Raw genomic sequence first — 22,367 nt, forward strand, 5'->3', positions numbered from 1 at the left:
GGCCAGCAAAAGGCATCCTGCGTTGTCAAGAGCTCTAACACACACACACACACACACATACACACACACACACACACACACACATTAACCTCATTTCTCATTCTTCATTTGACATTCTTCATTCTTATTCTTCATGGACAGCCTTTGGATTGAAATAAATTAAGAAATGAAGTGCTCAAGGTCCTAATGGAAGTCTCTTTGGAGTTGATCCAGGAGGGCTTCCTAGAGTAGGAAGTCTTTCTACCACCTACTCTTACTCTTTAAACAGAATATCTAGACTAGCTGACTATGGTATCATATACTTGTAGTCCCAGCAACTCAAGAGGCTGGGATTGGAGAGAATCACTAGGACCTAGGTTTGTTGTTGTTGGTGGTAGTCTTGGGGCTTAAACTCAGGGCCTGGGCATTGTTCTTAAGCTTTATTTCTTTTTTTTTTTTGGGGTGAGGGGTCTGGTCGTGGGGCCTGAACTCTGGGCCTGGGCGCTGTCCCTCAGCTCTTCAGCTCAAGGCTAGCTCTCTACCACTTGAGCCATAGCGCCACTTCCGGCTTTTTTCTTTTTGCTTATGTGGTGCTGAGGAATCGAACCCAGGGCCTCAGGCATGCAAGACAAGCACTCTACCACTAAGCCACCTTCCCAGCCCCTTAAGCTTTATTTCTTAAGACTAGAGGTCTACCACTTGAGCCATAGTTCTACTTGTGGCTTTTGGGTGGTTAATTGGGGATAAAGTTATCAGGAACTTTCCTGCCTGGGCTGGCTTTGAACCATGAACTTCAGATCTCAGCCTCCTGAGTAGCTAGGATTATACACATGAGCCACCAGCACCCAGCTGAACCTAGAAGTGTGAGGTTAGTTTAAGCAACATAGTGAGATTTAATCTCAAGAGATGAACAAAACAACAGCAAACCCTAGGCTGCTAGTAAGAAAATGAATGAATGGTGCAGAGAACTAGGGAACCCCAGAGGAGAGGTTCTGAATCCAGGCACTGGTGGCTCACATTTATAATCCTAACTACTCAGAAGGCTGAGCTCTGAGGATTGCAGATAAAAAATAACCTGGACAGGGCTGGGAAGGTGGCTCAGTGGTAGAGCACTTGCCTTGCATGCATGAGGCCCTGGGTTCGATTCCTCAGCACCACATAAGCAAAAAGAAAAAAGCCGGAAGTGGCTTTGTGGCTCAAGTGGTAGAGTGCAAGCCTTGAGCTGAAGAGCTGAGGGACAGCGCCCAAGCCCAGAGTTCAGGCCCCACGACCGGACCCCCCCCCCAAAAAATAACCTGGGCAGGAAAGTTCCTAAAACTTTATCTCCAAAAGCTGGAAGTGGAGCTGTGGCTCAACTGGTATAGCACCAGACTTGAACAAAAATGCTAAGGGATATACCCAGGCCCTGAGTTCAAGTCTGAAGGAGCATTGAGTACTATGTGGAGCTGGCAGGGACACAAAGGTGACCCCAGGCTTCTGGATGGTCACAGAAGACTGCAAGGACCTGCCACAGGGAGGAAGGCAGAATGGTGGGCATGCACACCCTGCCTATGGGCACCAAGAGGTACTGAACAGGAGATCTAGGCTCCTCTGGGATGGGAGGGTGGGCTGCACATCTGGACATTCTGCCCTTCTTTGATTGTAGCTGCAGGGCAGGAAAGTGGCATGAGGAGCAGAGCTCATTGCCATCTTGCCCAAAACCCCAAGCCCTCCTCCTGTTTACAGTCCTCAGAACAGATGTGGCACCCAGATGACAGCACCCAGCACTACCTGCATCTCTATGCCCGCCCCCCCCAACCCCAACTCCAGCTCCAGAACTTGGGAGTGCCCAGAGCTTGTCTCCACAAATAACTCTCACACGGACCTGGTGTCTTCAGAATGGCCTGTCCCGCATCTGACAGAACAGGACTAGGGATGGAGGTCTGTGCCAGGCCCTGCTCTTCCTTCCACTCAGGCTTAGTTTGCCCATCTAAAGTTATCCCAGAATGGAGCATTTGTACGCGATCCAGCTGCAGCTCCCTCAGAGGTCCGGCCTGGCTTTCCTCCAGACAGGCCGGCCGTGCCCCTCCACTCCCACCAGCTGTGGGCTCCCAGCATCCCAGGAATGTGCTTCTCAGTCCTCCAATCCAGGCGCCCACCTTATCAGAGCCTCCAATCACAGGGGAGACAGACAGTCCTGCAGACAATGACAACCCCTCCTGTTAGCCTTGGCCTGACCCTGAGTGCAGGGCGGCCAGTGTCTCACTAAGTGCCTGTCCAAGGAATACCTCCCCTTCCCAACCCACATGAAACCCAGCCTCTCTCCTTCCACAGGCTCCCACCAACGCCCACCCTGGCGTCAGAGGTCCTGCATCTCCGCCCTGCTGTATATTGCTACTGTGCTGGTGGAAGCTGCCCCGTCTGGCCTGCCTAAAACATGACCTTGGCCTGCTTTGCTAAAACAAAACAAAAGCAAGGCCATCTAAGGAGGCCCTCTCAGACTCAGGCTACAAGTGCTATTGGATCTCCTGGAGAATGTCACCAACAGGAAGACCATTGGTACCCACCTCTTCTCCAATGTCACACTCAAATTTTTCCAAGTGAATGTCACATAGATGCTTCATTTGAGCCAGTGGCTCACATGTGTAATCCTAGCTACTCAAGAGGTTGAGATCAGAGGATTGAGATTTGAAGTCAACCTGGACAGGCAAATCCATGAGACTTTTATCTCTAATTAAACAGCAAAGAGTTGGAAGTGGAGGTGTGGCTCAAACAGTAGAGCACCAGTCTTGAGCAAAAAAGCCAACTAAGAACATGAGGCCCTGAGTTCAAGTTCCAGTACCAACACATACACACACACACACACACACACACACACACACACACACACACACACACACACACACACACACACACACACACACACACACACACACACACATCAGTGAGGCCCAGAATAAAACTTCCATCAATTGTTCTTCATCTCCCACTGCTTTGGGTCAGATCTTGGAGTCACCCTTGACTTCTCCCTCATGGTCATATTCAGTGTGTATGCAAATTTACCTCCTCTGCTCCTCCTCTTGCAGCTGCATGCTGTTCACAAATTCCCTACTGACCTCTGAACAGATGAATTACACTATCTAATACAATATACATAATGTAAATTTTAGCTTAACCATACTAAGGCATACAGTTCAGTAGCTTTAAATAAATAAATAAATAAATATATATATACATACATACAGTTCAGTAGCTTTAAATACACACACACACACACACACACACACACACACACACACACACACACACACACACACACACACACATATTTTTGTGCGACCATCACCAACATCCATTTCCAGGTTTCCATTTTCCCAAACAGAAATTCCTCACACTGAAAGAACTTTTCCCTTTCATATAAGTGGAATCGTATTTTTCTTTTTTGTTTTAGTGTGGTACTGGGGCTTAAACTCAGGGCCTGAGCATTTGTGCTCAAGGCTCTACCATTTGAGCAAAGCTCACTTCTAGATTTTTTTGGTGCTTAATTGGAAATAAGAGTCTTATGGGCTTTCCTATCTGGCCTGGCTTCAAACCATGATCCTCTGATCTCAGCCTCCTGAGTAGCTAGGATTCCAGACATGAGCCTCCAGTGCCCAGCTATATTTGTGTTTTGGTGCCTAATTTCACTTAATATAATGTCTTCAAGTTCATCCCTGCTGGAGCATGTGTCAGAATTTCATTTCTTCAGGGTTGAGTAATATTCCAGTGTATGGATATACCATACCTTGACATTCATCTGCCAAAGGGTACTTCAGTTGCTTCCACCTTTCATCTATTGTTATACTGTTATGAGCATGGGTGTATGTCACTGCTCTCCTTTTCTTTTTCTTTTTCCTAGTCCTGGGGCTTGATTTCAGGACCTGAGCAATGTCCCTGAGCTTCTTTTGCTCAAGGGTAGCGCTCTACCACTTGAGCCACAGTGCCACTTCTGGCCTTTTCTGTGTATGTGGTGCTGAGCAATCAAACCCAGGGCTTCATACATGCTAGGCAAGCACTCTACCACTAAGCCACATTCCCAGCCGCTGCTCTCTTTTCTTCTGGATATATACTCAGAAAAACTGCTGGGACATACAATATGTATCATATGTCATATATCATATATATATATATATATATATATATATAATAGTAATTATTTTTTGCAGGTACTTGGGTTTGAACTCAGTGCTTTGCCTACCCTGTGCTTGCTGGCTAGGCAGATGCTCTACCACTTGAGCTACACCGCCAGCCCTGGTAATAGTATTTTTACTTTTTGAAAAGTGGTCATACTATTTTGTGACTATACCATTTTATATTTCCACCAATAGTACAGAAAGAAGATTCCGGGTCTTTATCTGGAACTAGTTGTTTTGGGAACCCTGGAAGTGGTAGCTGGCATGCGAGAAGCATGTTCACTCCCCCAAAGTGAAGGACTGCGGGGGGCGAGTGAAGAGGGCCCTGTTTATTTTTTTTATTTTTACTTTTTGGGTCTGGTCATGGGGCCTGAACTCTGGGCCTGTCCCTCAGCTGAAGTCTTCAGCTCAAGGCTAGCGCTCTACCACTTGAGCCACAGCGCCACTTTTGGCCTCTTTCTTTTTGCTTACATGGTGCTGAGGAATCGAACCCAGGGCCTCGGGCATGCAAGGCAAGTGCTCTACCACTGAGCCACCTTCCCAGCCCAAGAGGGCCCTGTTTAGATGCTCTCCAAATCCTTGGCTATGGAGTATATGTGCACTTAGCTTGGCTGCTGGAGTTGCTTGTGGCTGTGCCTGGGCTGGGGCCTCAGGGTGCGCTTTGGGATGCACCCACACTCCCAACAAGTGAGTCTGATGCAGACACCAGAACTGAAGCAAGCATCATGGGAGAGAGTGGAGAGTACAAAATGATTTTTGTGGTTTGACTTAAAGATGAGAGAAGGGAAAGTTGCTGTCTAGTGCTCTCATGCTGCTGTTTCTGCCTACAAGCAAATGCAAAGGAAAAACCCTCAAGTGCTCAAACTGTATTCCCTCAAAGTGGGAATACAGCGGCCAGCCCAAAGTGGTAGTCAAAGCCCCTGATGAAGAAACCCTGATTGAATAGCTGACCCATGCAAAAAGGCTGGGACTGACTGTAAGTTTAATCCAAGATGCTGGACATACTCAAATTGAACCAGACTCTCAAACTGTCCTGGGAATTGGGCCAGGCCCAGCAGGTCTAATTGACAAAGTTACTGGTCACCTAAAACTTTACTAGATGGTTTTTTTTAATTTAAAATTTTATTTTATTTTATTTGAGAACATACTGTACAGAGGGGTTACAATTACATGGGCAGGATAATGCATACATTTCTTACCAAGCATTGCAGCCTCCTCCTTTGTTTACCCTTCACCCAGCCACCCCCCTCCCCCTAGATGGGTTTTTGAGTGATGATAATCCTTTCAGAGTTTGAAACCTGTCAAATTATAATAATAAAACTGGATTTCTTCACTCCCCTGCCCCCCCCCAAGATTCCATGTGGGCGCCGATGGCTCACGCCTGTATCCATAGCTACTCAGGAGGCTGAGATCTGAGGATCTCAGTTCAAAGCCAGCCCGAGCAGGAAAGTCCATGAGACGCTTCAGTAACCCACCAAAAAACCGATGTGGCACTATGGCTCAAGCGATGGAGCGCTAGCCTTGAGCTGAAGAGCTGAGGGACCAGAGTTCAAACCCCATGACCACCACCACCACCACCACCAACAACAACAAAAAGATCCCGATCTGCAGCTGCAGACTCAAGAGTCCCACCTTTCCCTTTTCCGGTCACCCGTACTTGACTCAGGGCTTCATTCCCGGGCGGGCGTGATCCTAGCCCCGCCCTCGTAATGGTTTCGTGGGTCTTTGCGATTGGCCTCTCTCTAGTATGCCGCGAAGAGACCAATCGCTCATTGGCTACTCCTTCTCCCGCGCTGCTACCGCAGCCACAACAATCGCCATGTGCTTTTACCGTGGGGCTTGCTCATTGGCTAGCCGAGTCGACTGGCCCTCCCCCACCCCCTGTCACCCCGTACTTCTCTTTTCCTCTTTCTATTGGCTTGCTGGGACCAAGGGCCCATCCTTCAACCAGACGCTTGGTGGCTCTGGTGCGGATTGGTCAAAATTGAAAGTAAGGCGGGGGTTAAAGGAGGGCTTCAGAGAGCCGCCGGGGATCTGGCCGAGCATGCTGGAATAGGTTCAATGGCGTGGCAGGGGATGGCAGCCGAATTTCTGCAGGTGCCCGCGGTGACCCGCGCCTACACCGCGGCCTGTGTCCTCACCACAGCCGCTGTGGTGAGCGGGGTGCGGGGTATTGGGGAGGGGGACGTTGGGTCGCTGTGGTTACAACCCTGGGTGGGTAATGAGAGGGATTAGGGAGGGCTGCAGGGTCACAGCATGGATCCAGGCAGGGACCCTGATGTGTCCTTGGTTCCACAGCAGCTGGAGATCCTCAGCCCCTTCCAGCTGTACTTCAACCCGCACCTTGTGTTCCAGAAGTTCCAGGTGAGACTTGTCCTGCCCCTGACACCTGTTCGTTAGACATCAGCATCTCACCTTACTCCCCCTTCCCCCCGCCCCACCTCTTTGCAGGTCTGGAGGCTCTTCACCAACTTCCTCTTCTTCGGACCCATGGGATTCAGTTTCTTCTTCAACATGCTCTTCGTGTATCCTGAGCTTCAGGGAGAGAGAGAGGAGGGGAAGAGAGAAGAAAGAACAGAGAGAGAGAAGGGAGAAAGAGGAGAGAGGAGAGGAAGAGAAGGGGGAAAGAGGAGAGAGGAGAGAAAGAGAAGGGGGAAAGAGGAGAGAGGAGAGGAAGAGAAGGGAGAAAGGAGAGAGCCAGAGTGTCGGAGCATGCTGCCCAGGTTGGGATTGGGGAAACAAGAGGCCCAACTGGGCTGCCACTTCCTATACCAACACTGCAGGTTCCGCTACTGTCGCATGCTGGAGGAGGGGTCTTTCCGTGGCCGCACAGCTGACTTTGTCTTCATGTTTCTCTTTGGTGGTGTCCTTATGACTGTATCCTTCTTGCAGCCTACTAACCTCAAACCAGGGCACCTGGAGCCAGGTCCAGACATAAGGGCTCAGGTCTAGGAGAGACAGACTCTTCATTCCATTTTACGACAGTATTGAGCAGCCATGTATGCTCAGCTAGATCTTCAGTGATATACAGAATACAGGGTGATGAACATGACCAGGTGAGGTACCGGGGTCACTGACCCCGGAATACACATAGCCTGGAGAACCCCAGGCAGGTACAGAGAATGATTGGGGCATGGAATGAGATAGACAGGTATACAGGGCAGACTTGGAACCTGAAGTCCATGGACAAGTGGAGGGCTCACCTTGGAGGACCATGGACAAGAGCTATGAGGGCAAGGTAACCAGGATTCCAGGGACTTAGTAAGTCAGAGGACCTAGATGTGGCTGTGCATTGCACCATAGGACACCTTAACTTGGGTCCAGCTGCTAGGACTCCTGGGCAGCTTGTTTTTCCTAGGCCAAGCCCTCATGGCCATGCTGGTCTATGTGTGGAGCCGACGCAGCCCTCAAGTGAGGGTCAATTTCTTTGGCCTCCTCACCTTCCAGGCACCATTCCTGCCCTGGGCAATCCTGGGTATCTCATTGCTGCTAGGCAACTCAATCCTTGTGGATCTGCTTGGTGAGCCTTCTTGTCCTTCCCACCTACCTACCCATGGCCCGCCCCTCCTCTCAGCACATGCTGCTGGTTCCCTTGATCCCTCTCTCCCCAAGCTAGACCTGCCATCCACCTCCAGATCCCCTTCCAGCCAAATAAGCTTAATACACCCTCAAATAAGCCTGTTGGCACACAAGATTTGCACCTTCAGGGTTGACCTGTACATGTCTGAGTGGGTCCTAGCTGGGGTGCCTCAGTGTCTGTTCTGTGATCTCTGCTCCCATGATGTTCAAAAACCTTCCCCCCCCCCCCAGGTCCTGCCCCCCTCTGCACTCTTTAAGCCTGACCTTCAGGGCAGTCCCACCCTGGGCTGGCAGTCTATGCAGGACACTGGGGTATGCATGCTTGGAGCTTGGGGTTCCTCTGGTTGTGGAGGGTAGCCTCTGGCTCTCATAGGGATTGCTGTGGGTCACATCTACTACTTCCTGGAAGATGTCTTCCCCAACCAGCCTGGAGGCAAGAGGCTGTTGCTGACCCCCCACTTCCTGTGAGTACTGAAGAGATGACAGGCTCCCTTCTATTGGATGGTTCCCCGCCCCATAGGGGGCTTGTGCTGGCCTTAGCTCAGTGTGGGGCCTTCCTACAGGAAGTTGCTTCTGGACCCCCCTGAGGAGGACCCCAACTACCTGCCCCTTCCTGAGGAGCGTCCAGGAACCCATTTGCCACCGCCGCAGCAGTGAGCACACCCATGCCGGCCTAATGTTTCTGGCAGACCTCTCTCCTTCCCCTTCCTATTCCCTGCAGCAGAACAATCCGTCAAAGGAGGTTGAATCCATGTAAAGGCCTACACACCTAAATAAACCATTACCTGAAGCCTCTGGGCCCAAGGCAGTAGCTTTCCCATCTGGGCCTGCTAAACCCTCCCGTGTCCTTCTACACCTACTTCTTCTGCCTTACTGAAGGTGGTAGGACAGGAGGCTCAGAGGAGATAATCTGCCACAGATGTTCAGCAAGCTCTGAGCTTACTAGATGGACTTACCCTGCCAGTGCCTTGATAGAGCACTGAGCCTCTGCTCCCTGTCAGTCAATGAGAGGGTTAGCTAAACCTCAGTGGTTGGGACCAGCCCACTCAATCGGGGCCCTGTCTGTACAGTGCCTTTGGGCTGATGTCCACCTAGCCTCTTCACATCAATAGCCTCAAAAAGTGGATCATTGCCTTATTTTCCAACTGGAAACCTGGAGGGCCCATGGGAGCTGTGGCAGAAGGGGACCAGGTCCTCTGCCTTTGCTCAGGCTAGAATCTCAAGAAGTTGCCTGTACCTGGTTGAGGCAGAGACTTCTGGAAGGTCTGTCTCTGCCTTTCAGCTGAGGCCCTGGGTGAGCCTTCTCCAATCTCACAGCTCCATTTTCTTTTCAGAGGCATCAGAAGGGGCCAGCTTTCCTTCAGGGGCCAGGCCTACACTGCTATGTCTGTGTGTTAAATGCTCAGCAGCATAGGGATTTCCCCTAGCAACCGATGTCATTTTCATGGCTTTTAAAAAAAAGTTTGCTGTGAGTTTGACCTCTTTCTGTAGTGAAACCTGGGCTGTTGTGTGGGCTGGTGGAACTTAAAGGGCTAGAAGTGAGCAGGGTCTGGGAAGGAAAATATGTTGTCCCTCCCAGGCAGGTGAGCCTGTCAAGGAGGGGTGAGGATGGCCAGTATTTCTTCCATCCCACCAACAGTGACAGCTTCACTGCCTTGTTCCTCACAGACCAAGCCACAGTGGAGCCCCCTCATTTCTAAGACCAGCTGGACCTGGGATCTTCCCTTTTGTTTAAAATCTACCAGTAAAACTTGGCTGTCCCCTTGTTGTGAGCCTCTGGTGAGTGCCACTGACAGGCGGGGGCCAACTGCAAACTCACTCACTGTGGTTTCCCAACCTGAGGGTCAAGCTGTCTACGTCCTGTCAATGTAGAGCCCCAGTTCCTATTGAGACCCACCTCCGCCCATGTGGGTCAGACCTGAAGTCAGGTTTACAGGGTAACTGCCACAACCTTCGGGGAGGGGTGTGGGGGAACGTCCTGTGACCATCAGCTCTACCTCGGCCCCAGACCACTGTCCTCAGTAAGCATAGATGTACACCTAGTTGACCAAGCAGTGCTTGGCTCAGTGAAGAGACCGCGCATGTCACCGTCATAGAGCCAGAATCCGTTCTTTAGAGTGGGCACATTCCATATTACAGATGAGGTCGAGAATAAGCTCATCAGAAGCACAGCCTGGAAGGGTCCTGTAGGAGACCGCTTTCTTTGTCCACACTGCCAACATCTATAAGCCAGCACTGGACTGGGTATGACATTCCTGCATTCCCTAACAGGTCTGGGAGGGTGGGAAGGATGAGCTGGTCCTGGTTTTGTGTGCAGCTGGAGCAAGGTCCTTTAGCCAGCATCCAGGCTAGTGACATACAGGCATGCCTCCACAGGACCAAACCCTCTGCAAGGGACTCTAGAGTAACAAGGCCTCTGATTAATGGCAGCCCATCTGGGTACAGCACAACAGGGCCACCTAGGAACAGGGAAGAGCCTACAGATCCTCCCTAAGGCCAAACAAAGGGATGAGGGCTAGGCTGTCACTGAAAGGTAGGTAGGTGCCTGCCTTGAGCCTCAGCCGTACTTTTTTCCTCTCTGCAAGGACATGCTGAGCACAGGTGGCCACTGGGACGCTGGAAGGCCCAAGGCAGTGATTGGGTTTTGCCCCAGGGGCTATACAAGGTGCTGGGGTGGCTGAGAGGGGAGACTTCTTCGCCTGGGAATTTGAAGCAGAGGGATGATGCTTGGTATGACACTGTCCTCACCTCAGGCCCTGCTCCTGGCTCTTTTTGTGTGTGCCAGTACAAGGGCTTGAACTCAGGGTTTGGGCACAGTCCCTTAACATTTTTGTTCAAGGCTGGTGCTCTACCACTAGGGCTCTGCTTTTGGCTTTTTTTGGTCGGTCGTGGGGCTTGAACTCTGGGCTTAGGCACTGTCCCTGCGCTCTTCAGCTTAAGGAGAGTGCTCTACTGATTGAGCCACAGCGCCACTTCCAGTTTTCTAGTGGTTTTTATTGGCGGTAAGAGTCTCACGGACTTTCCTGCCTGGGATGGCTTTGAACCGCGATCCTCAGATCTCAGCCTCCTGAGTAGCTAGGATTACAGGCATGAGCCACCGGTGTCTGGCTTTTTTTTTTTTGGTGGTGGTTAATTGGAGTCTCAGGAACTTTCCTTCCCAGATTGGCTTTGAGCTGTGATTCTCACTCAGCTTCCTGAGTAGAAAGGATTATAGGCATGAGCCATGAGTGCCCAGTGTCATTTTTATGCTACCACATTGAAGAAATTAAATATAACCTGTTGTCTTTTATTTAAAAAGCGTAGCTAGCCCTGCCTGGGGCTCCTATACAAAAACAAAACAACCCAAAAAAAAGAGGCTTCTCTTTTGACTTGAGATAGTCAAGGGAGGGTTTGGGTAGGCGGGGACCGGACTGGGGCTCAGCAAATGGAATGTGTGCCAGGGAAGGACAATCTGAAGGCCCCCACCAATGCTCCCAGACCCACCCCGTTCCTCAGGATGGCAACAGGCTGCCCCTTGCTTTTCTCCTTGCCAGAAGTTGAAGGAAAGCTGGTCCAGTCTTCTGAGATCTCTGTGGGAGCTGAGCTTCAATGAGCTGGTCACCACGCTGGGGCAGTATTGGCAAGACGCCTCATCCGCCTGGAAGATGGGAGCAGACTGTCATCTGGGGCCGGTCCCAGCACAGGGTAGTAGCCCCCCTCCCATAGGGCTCTCTAGAGCAGCCAGGTCTGAGGCACCCCTGACACCAGAAGGGACTGACTAGCTATTCCTTGACCTTGCTAGTCTGCTCTGTAGGCCCTGCTCATCTCTCTAGGAACTTTCAACCCTACCTTGGTTGTGGCCGAGGGGACCAGATGAAGCCTGACACCTAGGAGCTACCTCTGGCAACACAGGTTCTTTCCAGAGACTACAGGTCATTGAGGAAAGGAAATGGCTCTGGTCCTATTTGGGAAAATGAGTGCCCATGAGCAGAAGAGCCAGGACACCGGGATAGGGTACCTGGTGTTCCTGTCCTGGTCTCGAATTTTCTTCTCCATCTCAGCATCTGTCAGGGTCTCCAGCAGTGGGCACCACTGGTCCGCATCGCCTGTGTTCCGGATGGCAATTTCTACTGTGGGTAGGGGGTTCTCACTGGGGGAGGGGAGGAGAGGCAGTTAAGAGGAACAAGGCAGTTCACAGGGCAGCAGGTGCAACCCCCCCTCCCCCCAAACCATGGTTTCCCTACTGTTCCCCAGCAGATGGCTGAGGCCTAGTGAGAAGGCTCAGGCCTTTCCTCACTTCCTCCTTGCCTCCATTCCATGGGGCCCAGCACGGCCACAGCCAATTCCCATGCTCTAGCTCCTCAGAGCAGCTCTGCTGACAAGTAGCTGGGGAATGCTCCTGTCATTGCTCCAGGGAGCTGGCCTTGCAGTGACAGTGCTGCCCTGTGACCCTGAGGGCCTGCCTTCCAAACTAGCTCTCAACAGGCCTTTTGTCTGCCATGGCTGGGTCTGTCTGGGAGACTAGGGAAAGGCCACTGCGGTGATGGTTCCCTTGATAGAACCATGGCTGTCCTGGAGTGTGGCTGGGAGGCAGAAGCCTATCTGTCCCCCTGTACAGAGCCAGAATCCACTGAAGAAGAGGCTAGCCTAGGACAAGGGGATAGGAGGAGCCTTGATGCTGCTTACTGAGGGCCTTGGAATGGCCTGTTCCAGAATGTTCAATGTACCTGTCCCATAGCCTATGTCATGGGGCTCACGCCAAGCCTCACAGAAGCGAGTCTATTTGCTCAGAGACAGAGAGCTGGCTGGCCATTGAACCAGATGGATCAGGAAACCATATCCCAGGACCATATTTGATCCCATGGCCTCTTAAGAGTGCAAATCTGCTCTGAGGGACCATATGTAATTGGCTCTGGACAAGTGGACACACGGTAGGAGTAGGTCAGCATGGACAAAGGCTACAGGTCACAGGGGTGGGCATGAAGGAGTGCTGGGGGAGAAGGGCACAGCTGAGCCAAGACTTTCTGGACCTTGGTTTACACGTTTGCAACAAGAAGGAGGTGCCTTGTATGTTAGACCAAACCGCTAGGCTGGCACAAAGTGTCCGAGCACAGTCCTGATGATTATGCTCTCCTCCCTAATTGTCCCCACTCTGGCCCTTCCGTGGTCCTCTAGTTGGGTGTCCTCCCATTGTCTCTTGAGGCTCAGTCCCCCAGAAGGTTACTCTGCTTTATTGTAGTCCTACAGATGTCTACCCACTCCGACAGCTCCAAGAAGAATGAGGGGAAAGTCAGGGAGGGTTCAGGGTGGTGAACACAGGATAAAAGAGGACAAGTCCTTGATTGGACTGCTTTCGGTCTGGAATATGTGGACAATATTTACTGTTGGAGGATTATTACTATTAGAGCAGGCAACATTCATACACTGACGGTGCTTCACTGGGGCCAGGCACTTTCCCCCACAGCCTCCCTCAAGGCTGGACTGCTGAGCTGCAGAGAAGCATGCCCCCAGGTCTGATCCCAGACTCCCCACTAACCGGTTAGTACATAATCCACATTGGCAGCTGAGGACCTGTCCTGGCCCAGAAGGGTTGGGCTGGGAGCAGCTCTCCTTGTCCTGGGGTCCTAGGGACTTTCTCTGTGTTCCCTGGCACAAACAGGCTTGACCCATCTGATGAAGTTTGGCTCACAGCATTTACACCCACAGGTCATTGAGGCCCGGAAGCTCCAGCTTATGATTCACAGTCATTGACTGGGCAGCCCCCTCTCCTCACCACGGTCCCCAGGGGCCGATCCCTCCTCAGCAGCTTGCTTTGGCAATCCAGGAACAGCTTAACTCCCAAACATCATTCCTCACTTCCAGGCTGCCTTCCTCAGGAGGGCAGATGTTAAAGGCGCCAAGCCCACGCCAAGGGAAGCAAAACATGTTTTCCTCTGAATTTAAACAAGAAGCAGCTAGCAGGCCCCAAGGCTCCTTTGTTTACCTCCCCTTGACTCTGGGAAGATTCCACTCCAGTTGGCTTGTTCTAAAATAAGAACTGCTTAAGCCAACCATGTAAGGATGGGCCTGGAGCCAGTACTAGCCTGCCTTAGAGGTTTGAGGAGGGACAGGGGGGACAACACGCAGGCATACATGCTGGCCTGAGTTCCACTAAGTCTGGAGGCCGGTCTACTCCCACTCCTCCAAGGAGATTCTGATTTGCAGGCTTTGAGGCAGCCAGGGACCTCAGACACTGCTACCACCACAAGGGGGAGATGGACACTCAGGCAGGAGGGGTGTCTCAGGTGATTGCTGGAGCTAGGAATGATGCTTAGAAAATGGCTTCAGGCTTATTTACATCATGATCTCACTTTCAAGGCCTCACATGATGTAACAGGCACCTTGAGAAAGCATCATCCCACTCTATAAATGAGGCTGAACAACCTGCCTGTGCCACTCAATCAGGAAGGGGCAACTAAATTCCACATCCTCATTTTTGCAACATCTCCCAGGAGGAACTGATTTTTTTTTTTTTTTTGTCGGTCGTGGGGCTTGAACTCTGGGCCTGGCCGCTGTCCCTCAGCTCTTCAGCTCAAGGCAAGCGCTCTACCACTTGAGCTACAGCGCCACTTCCGGTTTTCTGGTGGTTTATTGGAGATAGGAGTCTCACAGTCTCCTGCCCGGGCTGGCTTTGAACCGCGATCCTCAGATCTCAGCCTCCTGAGTAGCTAGGATTACAGGCGTGAGCCACCAGTGCCCGGCCGATTTTTTTTTTAAATAAGTTTTTTATTGTGAAAATACTGTACAGAGGGGTTACAGTTACATGAGCAAGGTAATGAGTGCATTTCTTATCCAGCATTGTTGCCTCCTCTTGTTTTTCCCCTACCATCCCTTCCCTCTCATTGTTGCAATGGGTCTACCTGTATCCCTATTTAAACAATTTGTTTTTTCCCTTCCCCTCCCCAAATTATACCAACATCAAACACAGTGAAAACAGGGGTTATACCGTGGGGGAGGGACATACACAGCAACAAATCACATGGTACCTTATAAATACGGTAGAAGCAATAGCAAGCAAGAAAAACCCACTGATTTTTGACAGGTGTTAAATCATTCAATGAAGAAATGGCAACAAGCTTTTCAATATGGTGCCAGCACAATATGACTCTGGATTAGGCAATGGTTCCTTAGATAGGACACTCAAAAAACTGATGGACTAGATCAAAATAATTTCTGTTCTGCAAAGGCCATGATCAAAGTGAAAAGGCAACCCACGGAATAGCAAAACAAACCTACTGGGAGTTGTATTATAATATGTAAAGAACTTTTTTTTTGGGGGGGTCTGAGACTGGGACTTGAACTTGGTACCTGATGCTGTTACTCACTGGCTAGCACTCAACCAACTGAGCCACACCTCAAACCCCGAAGAGCTAGTTTTTTTTTTCCTTTCCTTTCCTTTTCTTTTTTTTTTCTTCTTCTTTTTTTTTAAAGAACTCTTTCAACTCAGTAATAAAATAATTCAATTAAACAGGCATGGGACTTAACCCATTTCTCCAAAGATACACAGAAAAACATGTTCAATTATCACTAGTCATCAGGAAAACAGAACTCCAAGCTACAATTACTTTGCTAGGATTCTAGGCTACAACTGAAAAAAATTGCCAAGAGCAGGGTGTGGTGTACATGCCTGTAATCCCAGCACTTGGGAAGCTGAGGTAGAGGATCCAGAGTTCCAGGCCAGGAAGTAAAGCTGTGGCTCAGGTGGTAGAGCACTAGCATTGAGAAAAAGAAGCTCAGGGACAGCACCCATGACCTTAGTCATGGAAGAAGCCCCAGGACCAGCACAATTTTTTTTAAAGGGGTTGGAAGGCATGGTTCAGTTGGTACAGTGCTTGCCAATGAGCTGTAGCGTCAGGTACCAAGTTTGAGTCCTTGTCTCAGACCTAAACAAAAAAAGGGTGTTCCAGGTCAATCTGAGCTACACAGAAAGACTCTCAGAAAAGGAAAGGAAAGGAGCCGGGTGCTGGTGGCTCATACACGTAATCCTAGCTACTCAAGAGGCTGAGATTTGATGATCACGGTTCAAAGCCAGCCCAGGCAAGAAAGTGCATGAGACTCTTATCTCCAATTAACCACCAGAACACTGGAAGTGGCGCTGTGGCTCAAGCAGTAGAGTGCTAGCCTTGAGCTGAAGAGCTGAGGGACAGTGCCCAGGGCCAGAGTTCAAGCCCCACAATGGACAAAAAAGAAAAAAAAGGCAGCAGGGGGGAAATAAAGGAAAGGAAAGAAGACAAGAAAAAAATTAGTAAGAATTTGGAAATGGTAGAACCACTTTGAAAACCAAGTTGGCTATTCTTCTAAACAGAGTTATCATGATCTGGCAATTCTATTCCCAGGTATATAACCAAGAGAAGTGAAAACAGGTGTTCAAACAAAAACTTAAGACAAACGCTCTTAGGTTTATTCAAAATAGCCAAAAAGTGGAAACAGCCCTAAAGTCCAGTTACCAATGAAGAAACAAGTGTTTTATCCAAGCAACAGAATACTACTCAGCCCTAGAAAGAATGCAGTTCTGATCTCTGCTACAACATGCATGACCCTTGAAAACATGTTAGGAAGTTAGTCATAAAGGCCATGGAATATGACTTCAGTTATAATGTGCTCAGAATTGGCAAGTCTATTGGTAGAAAGTAGACTAGGGTTGGGAGATTTGTGGGAAAGCAGAGTGAAAGTTAAGGGGTATGGAATTTCCTTTTGGAGTATCCTAAATTTGACTATGGCGATGGCTGCACAGCTCTGAATATGCTAAATACTAGTGACTTGGGCACTTTAAATGAAGCAGGGGTGGCTGGTGACGTAGTTCAACAGGAGAGTATTTTCCTAGTATGCACAAAGGGCCTAGGCTGGATCCCCAGCACTACAAAATATAATAAATGAGTAAGTAGTATGGTCTGTGAATTATTCCTCAGGAAGGCTGTTATAAACAAGCCATGACATCAAGTCAGGCTGGTGGGCAGATCTTTAGGTATACTGTCCGCAACCCAACCAATCCATGTAGACTCCTCTCCCAACGTAATTCCTAGGCCTGCACCAGCCGAGGGACATTGTCTTTGTCTCTCCCATCAGTCTGACTTAACCTTCAGCCTAGGATCCTGGCAGGGACATATGCTGAGGAGCTCCCCAGGCAGGACAGAACTGCCCAGCCTCAGGCAGTGCCTGCCCTACCATTGCCCTTCAGATCCCAGCCAGCTCCGACAATGCCCAACTTCACCCTAAGGGCAATACCAATCCCCGCTACCTCTCCTCTGGTGTGTCAGGGGGTCACAGAGCAGTGGTGCCATGTGTCCCTGAGAGATGGTGCTGTATTCTCTATTCCCTGGTATAGGGCACAAGGGTGACCCAGAGAAAGTGCCAGTACCTTTGCTAGGTACTATTTTCAGAGGGGCCCGTGTGCCTAGCCCAGCCCCACCCCAGCAAGGCTCTTTCCACATTGTGACTTCTTGTCACAGGCCCTCTGTCCCCATTCAGTTGGCTCTAAGATGTCTGAATGCCACTTTGGTCCAGTTGTCCTCTAGGAGCCTAGAGTAACAAGATTGTCACATGCCTGTTTTTCTCTCAAGCTTCCTGTTAGACTTGTCTGTCCGACTTCACTGTGGATACAACAATGCCTCAGGTACTGGGCTCCAACTGGAAAAAGTCTTGCATGATTACAGGGCATTCAAAGCACTTCCAAGTGAGGGGATTGAGGCTAGAATGTAATTTTGGGTGGCACTAGGATTTGAACTTAGGGCCTTGGCTATGGGGGACCTATGTCCCCCGTATGTGTGTTGTGTGTGTGTGTATGCGCATGCGTGTGCATGTGTACACGCCAGTCCTGGGTTTGAATTCAAAGCCTGGATGCTGTCCTTGAGTTTCTGTGCTCAAGGCACTAGCGTTGTACCACTTAAGACATACCTCTACCTCTGGCTTTTGGTGTTCAATTAGAGATATAAGTCTCCTGGACTTTCCTGCCTGGAGCTTGGCTTCAAACCATGGTTCTCAGATCTTAGTCTCTTAGCTAAGACACAAATGTGTGCCACAGATGCTTGGCTAAGGTCTTGTTTTTTGAATTGGCCAGCCTAGACCATGATCCTCTGGTCCTTCTACTTACATTTTCCATTGAGAGGTATGCTACCATGCTCAACCTTTTATTGGCTGAGATGGGGGTCTTGATAACTTTTCCTCCTAGCTGCCCTCAAACTATAATGCTCCTGATCTATACCACCCAAACCACTAGGATTAAAAGTATGAGCCACTTTTCCCTGTCAGGACTCTAAGGAGTCACATGGTTGGGCAGTTGTCATGCACAGTGCATGGCAGAGAGAGCAGGTCAGGACTCTGAGTCAGCCTCTTTTCTTATGGAGGAACTACCAGGCCTTCAGGACAAACAGTGGTTTCCTTAAAAAATCTTATGCAGGGGCTGGGAAGGTGGCTCAGTGGTAGAGCGCTTGCCTTGCATGCCTGAGGCCCTGGGTTCGATTCCTCAGCACCACATAAGCAAAAGGAAAAAAAAAAAAATCTTATGCAAGTGACACTGTGGTTTAAAGTGGCAGAGTGCTAGCCTTGAGTGAAAGAGCTCAGAACAGTGCCCAGGCCTTCAGTTCAAGTCCCATCTCTCATTCTAGTCTGTGAGGGGTGGGGTGGGACTGTGGGAAGAATTAGGGTCAGAAACACAAGTTCTGGTCCCTTACCTTGCCACAGTGAGCCATAGTTCTGTTCCCTAAACTGTAAAGTCCGGAAGGGAGCCAGCCTCCGGCCTAAAGTTCCTGAACTGTCATTGCTGGATCTCCTTATATGGCGAGTATAATGGCTGACCAAATGGCAATGGCCCACATCATAGACTGGACAGACATAAGTTTGCCCTTCTAATGCCAAAGAAAGTTCTTGGGACCCTAACAGGTCCCCAGGCCACCCACTGTGAAGGGCACGTGTGTTTGTTCAAGTCTTTGGCAGAGTAGCCTAGCCTTTATTCCCAAGGACTTGAAAGCTGCACGCTGGCAGTGGAGACAGTGGCCAAGGTCTGTGCCACTTTCAGTCCAAACATGGAATTCAGTAAGTGGTCACTAAGCAGGGGAATATTGCTCAGAGTGCCGGTGACCAAAGGAAAGCAGCTGCCACATGAAGGTCAACAGCTTAGCGTCTAGTTATTGGGAGCAACAAGCTACCACCTACTGCCGGTAAGTCTGAAAAATGGGTTCCCTTTGGACTAACATCTATGAGAGAGTGCTCGATGTCAAGGCCACTGGCAAAGCCTGTACGATGCCGCTGCTTCTGGGGACCAAGGTCAACCTAGACTGTCTCTCAAGCCTGTTGGCCTTAGCTCCATATGGGAGTACACACACCCCGGCTATACCCATGGGCAAGACAGACACTAGGACTTGGAAGCAGAACCATCAGCCAGCAGGACTGCCAGAGGGGTCACAGCAGGTGACTCATGAGCACAGCAAGTATTGGGGCCCAGGGGTGCAGCTGTTTCCCAGGCTAGGGGCCTTGTACCCTGTGGCTGTGCTTCATTTTCTCTTGCTCAGATTTACAGGAAGTGCCAAGAACACTGTCTCTTGGGATGTCTGGGAAAGCCAGCGGAGACATAAACCTACTAACAAGCTCTTTGAACTGCCACAAAGACCTTTGTTTTTGCTCCTCCTAAACACTGTAGACGGTCCGTCTGGAGTACAACGTAAATGATGACAGTCTGAGGGCACAATCCTTCCCAGTATCCTGCTCTTGGTACAGGAATACTTGGTGGCATTCCATCTCTGCAAATCATCCCAACCAGAAAGGACAGGCAGAGGAATGTACCAGAAACTACAGGGCTTCCTATTCTTGCAGGCTTGATGAGGTGGCTAAGTTCAGAGTCATCTCAGAGTGCCCCAGAACAGAAAGTTCTTTTGTTTGTGTTTTCTTTTCAAGGGGAAAGGCTGTTCTAGGAGATTCTGTTCATACTTCATGTATTCAGCTGCAGGTAGGTCAGTGTGACCTGATCTTTTCCTCAGTATCCAATATGGCAGTCTCACATTATGGTCACCAAATGTTCTCTGAATACAGGTACCCAAGCTGGGGTACTCTTGTTTAAAACAGATAAAGAGCCAAGCATGGGTGGGCTCACCCCTGTAATCCTAGCTACTCAGGAGGCTGAGATCTGAAGATCATGGTTCAAAGCCAACCTGAGCAAAAAGTTAGGAGACTCTGATATCCAGTTATCCAACAAAAAGCTGTAAGTAGTGCTAAAAGAGACAGCCCCCAGGCCCTGAGTTCAAGCCCTACTATCTACTGCAACAAACAAACAAAAAATAAAACAGAGGGAGAATCTAGGTGTGGAGGAGGAAAGGCTAGGCCAAGAGTACAGACAAAGGACAGAATATATGCAGGCTGGGGAAGCGCTGCTGTGTGGAGGAAGGATGGGAGGGCCTCAGGGTGGCCCTGGGAAGACTGAGGACTTGGGGACAACGAAGGCAAGGTTTCACTGTCAGAATATTGAGTCTGCTAGGATCATACTCAGTGCTCTCAATGTGCCACTTCTTTAGCTGCAATACTTCCTGTGACAGGAGAGCCCTGCTGACAAGAGCCCAGAGCCAATGAACAGGTCACAGCCTGGTTACCATGAAGCCCAAGAACTGCAAAAATATCGCAGCTCCCACAGACAGAAGTCTTTTCCCAGAGGAGGCTGGTAGAGGAACAAGGAAGGAAGAGATGTAGACGCGTGTGCCATCCTACCTGAAAGCATAGGTTTTCTGATGCCAGCTCAGCTGTCCCCGGATGCTGTAAGCGATGGTGGTGACAAACTCCCCGCCCAGCCCCAGCTCTGAGCACAGCTTCAGGGCAAACTTCTCCGGTGAGTTCTCTTTCTCCGACATGTCCCACTCAAACTGGTCCACCAGGGAGATGTTTCCCACGTGGATATTCAGCTGCAGCAAGAGCCAAGACACTCAGATGAGAAAGGACAAGGCCACCCCAGCACAGCCAGGCTGCAAAAAGGTGGGGACAACCCAGTCTACGGCTGTAGTTGCTAAGCACAACTCAGGAGTTAGAATTGGGACGGCTGCCCGTCCTTCCATCCAGTTGCCATCCCCAAGACCGGCCTTGTAAACCTCCTAGTGTTGCCACAGGGGCTCCAGGGACACCTGAGTACACCTTACCTCTATCCCCATCTTCCTCGTTTCCCCATACTGACCAGTGACTCTTTCTTACCCTTTGATCGAGGCAATTAGCCTTAATGTTACTGTGTTGACCAGACAGGATTCAGCTCAAGTGTTCCTTGTCAGAGACTGTCCCTGAGACTAACTTAAGCCATCACCATGTCCTTGCTTCGTGTGTGTGTGTGTGTGTGTGTGTGTGTGTGTGTGTGTGTGTGTGTATGTGTGTGTGTGTGTGTGTGTTTGAACTTAGGGCCCAGGTACTGTCTTTTATATTCAAGCATGGCATTCTACCGCTTGAGCTACTTCTGTTTTTTTTTGCTAGTTAAAGAATCTTATGGCTGGGTGCCTGGTGGCTCACGCCTATTATCCTAGCTACTCAGGAGGCTGAGATCTGAGGATGGAGGTTCAAAGCCACTCGGGCAGGAAAGTGCGTGAGACTCTTATCTACTATTAACCACCAGAAAACTGAAAGTGGCATTGTGGCTCAAGTGGTAGAGCATTGGCCTTGAGCAGAAGAGCTGAAGGACAGCTCCCATGCCCACAGTCCAAGTCCCACAACTGACAAAAATAAATAAATAAATAAAAAATCTTATGGCTGGCTGCTGGTGGCTCATGCCTGTAATCCTAGCTACTCAGGAAGCTGAGATCTGAGAATCTTAGTTCAAAGCCAGCCCTGGCAGGAAAGTCCATGACACTCTTATCGCCAATTAACCACCAGAAAACCAGAAGTAATGCAATGTCTCAAGTGGTAGAACGTTTGCCTTGAGCTGAAGAGCTCAGGGACAGCACCCAGCTGTCCCAGAGTTCAAGCCCTACAACCGACAATAGTGAGATACTATCTCAAAAACAATCAAGATCTGAGTAAGTCATTCAGTAGTACAGCACTTGCCTAGCAGGCATTAGGGTCTATTCCCATAACCTCAAAACAAAACAAAACTGAATTGCCTGGACCAGCTGCCATACCTGGTAGTATACACTTGCTGAGGCAGACATATGAGTCTGAGAACTCAAACTCATAGTGATACTTTGACCTAATGGGAAGACAGATACTAACAAGTAAGCACATGGTGTGGGACAGACTTAAGTACTTCAGGGTGAAGCAAAGTAGTAGAGAAGACCTCCTAGGGAGGTATCCTTTTAGGAAGAAGTCAATCACCTAGATGTAGGCATATGGCTCCCTGGAGGAGAGGATCATGGGCAAGTGACAGACACAGCAATATAAAGAGCTGATGTGGTAAGGCTGGGTGCAGGGGAGTTCACAGAGACTAGGGTGGGCCAAGATGCCCCCAGCAAGTGGGCAGCAAGTGTGGGGCCAGTTGCCCTAGTAAAGGTAGCCAGGCCTGGGCTTTAGCCCAGCAATGCCAAAGGGATCTGAAAAGGTCGCTCAGCACTGTTTTCTGCAAGGGACACTCCACTGTGTTCAGGATCAAGACAAAGAAGAACATCCTCAGATAACACTTAGCTCTGCCAAGTGCCACGTGTGGGGGAAAACTTAAGTGTGAACATCAGTTCCTCAGCTACAAGG

At 49.9% G+C, this 22,367-nt stretch overlaps 2 protein-coding genes and 1 pseudogene across 5 annotated transcripts in view; 2 read left to right on the forward strand and 1 right to left on the reverse strand.

The window, feature by feature from the left end:
- The first annotated feature begins 4,694 nt into the window (after positions 1–4,694).
- Positions 4,695–5,229, forward strand: LOC138808498 (peptidyl-tRNA hydrolase 2, mitochondrial-like; annotated as a pseudogene).
- Positions 5,230–6,072: 843 nt separating this feature from the next.
- Derl3 (derlin 3) lies at positions 6,073–8,544 on the forward strand. 3 transcript variants are annotated; one of them, XM_069994779.1, is made up of 7 exons: positions 6,073–6,284; positions 6,432–6,494; positions 6,582–6,655; positions 6,914–7,007; positions 7,455–7,650; positions 8,083–8,173; positions 8,273–8,544. In XM_069994779.1, the coding sequence occupies exons 1-7, from the start codon at positions 6,192–6,194 to the stop codon at positions 8,364–8,366; spliced, it is 705 nt and encodes a 234-aa protein (XP_069850880.1). In that variant the 5' UTR covers positions 6,073–6,191; the 3' UTR covers positions 8,367–8,544. The 3 variants fall into 3 exon arrangements, with proteins under 3 accessions (XP_069850880.1, XP_069850881.1, XP_069850879.1); XM_069994780.1 differs by having other exon boundaries at positions 6,073–6,227; XM_069994778.1 differs by having other exon boundaries at positions 6,075–6,284; positions 6,429–6,494.
- A 2,437-nt stretch (positions 8,545–10,981) lies between these two features.
- Smarcb1 (SWI/SNF related BAF chromatin remodeling complex subunit B1) overlaps positions 10,982–22,367 on the reverse strand; it is a 37,881-nt gene continuing 26,495 nt past the window's right edge. For both annotated transcript variants that reach the window (XM_069994454.1, XM_069994455.1), the window contains exons 7-9: positions 20,421–20,611; positions 11,707–11,838; positions 10,982–11,346 (exon numbers count right to left, since the gene is read on the reverse strand). In XM_069994454.1, coding sequence (XP_069850555.1) covers positions 11,307–11,346; positions 11,707–11,838; positions 20,421–20,611 — 363 coding nt within the window. In that variant the 3' untranslated portion in view covers positions 10,982–11,306. The remainder of the gene's footprint in view (positions 11,347–11,706; positions 11,839–20,420; positions 20,612–22,367) is intronic.

This window comes from Dipodomys merriami, unplaced genomic scaffold (assembly GCF_024711535.1).
Source record: "Dipodomys merriami isolate MVZ:Mamm:240054 unplaced genomic scaffold, mDipMer1.0.p SCAF_45, whole genome shotgun sequence".
NCBI classification, from domain to species: domain Eukaryota; kingdom Metazoa; phylum Chordata; class Mammalia; order Rodentia; family Heteromyidae; genus Dipodomys; species Dipodomys merriami.

Coding starts and splice junctions, on each gene's coding strand:
- Derl3 (XM_069994778.1), top strand. CDS start 6,192: ATGGCGTGGCAGGGGATGGCAGCCGAATTTCTGCAGGTGCCCGCGGTG. Junction 7,008..7,454: donor TTGGTGGTGTCCTTATGACT/GTATCCTTCTTG, acceptor ACTTGGGTCCAG/CTGCTAGGACTCCTGGGCAG. Junction 8,174..8,272: donor TTGCTGACCCCCCACTTCCT/GTGAGTACTGAA, acceptor GCCTTCCTACAG/GAAGTTGCTTCTGGACCCCC.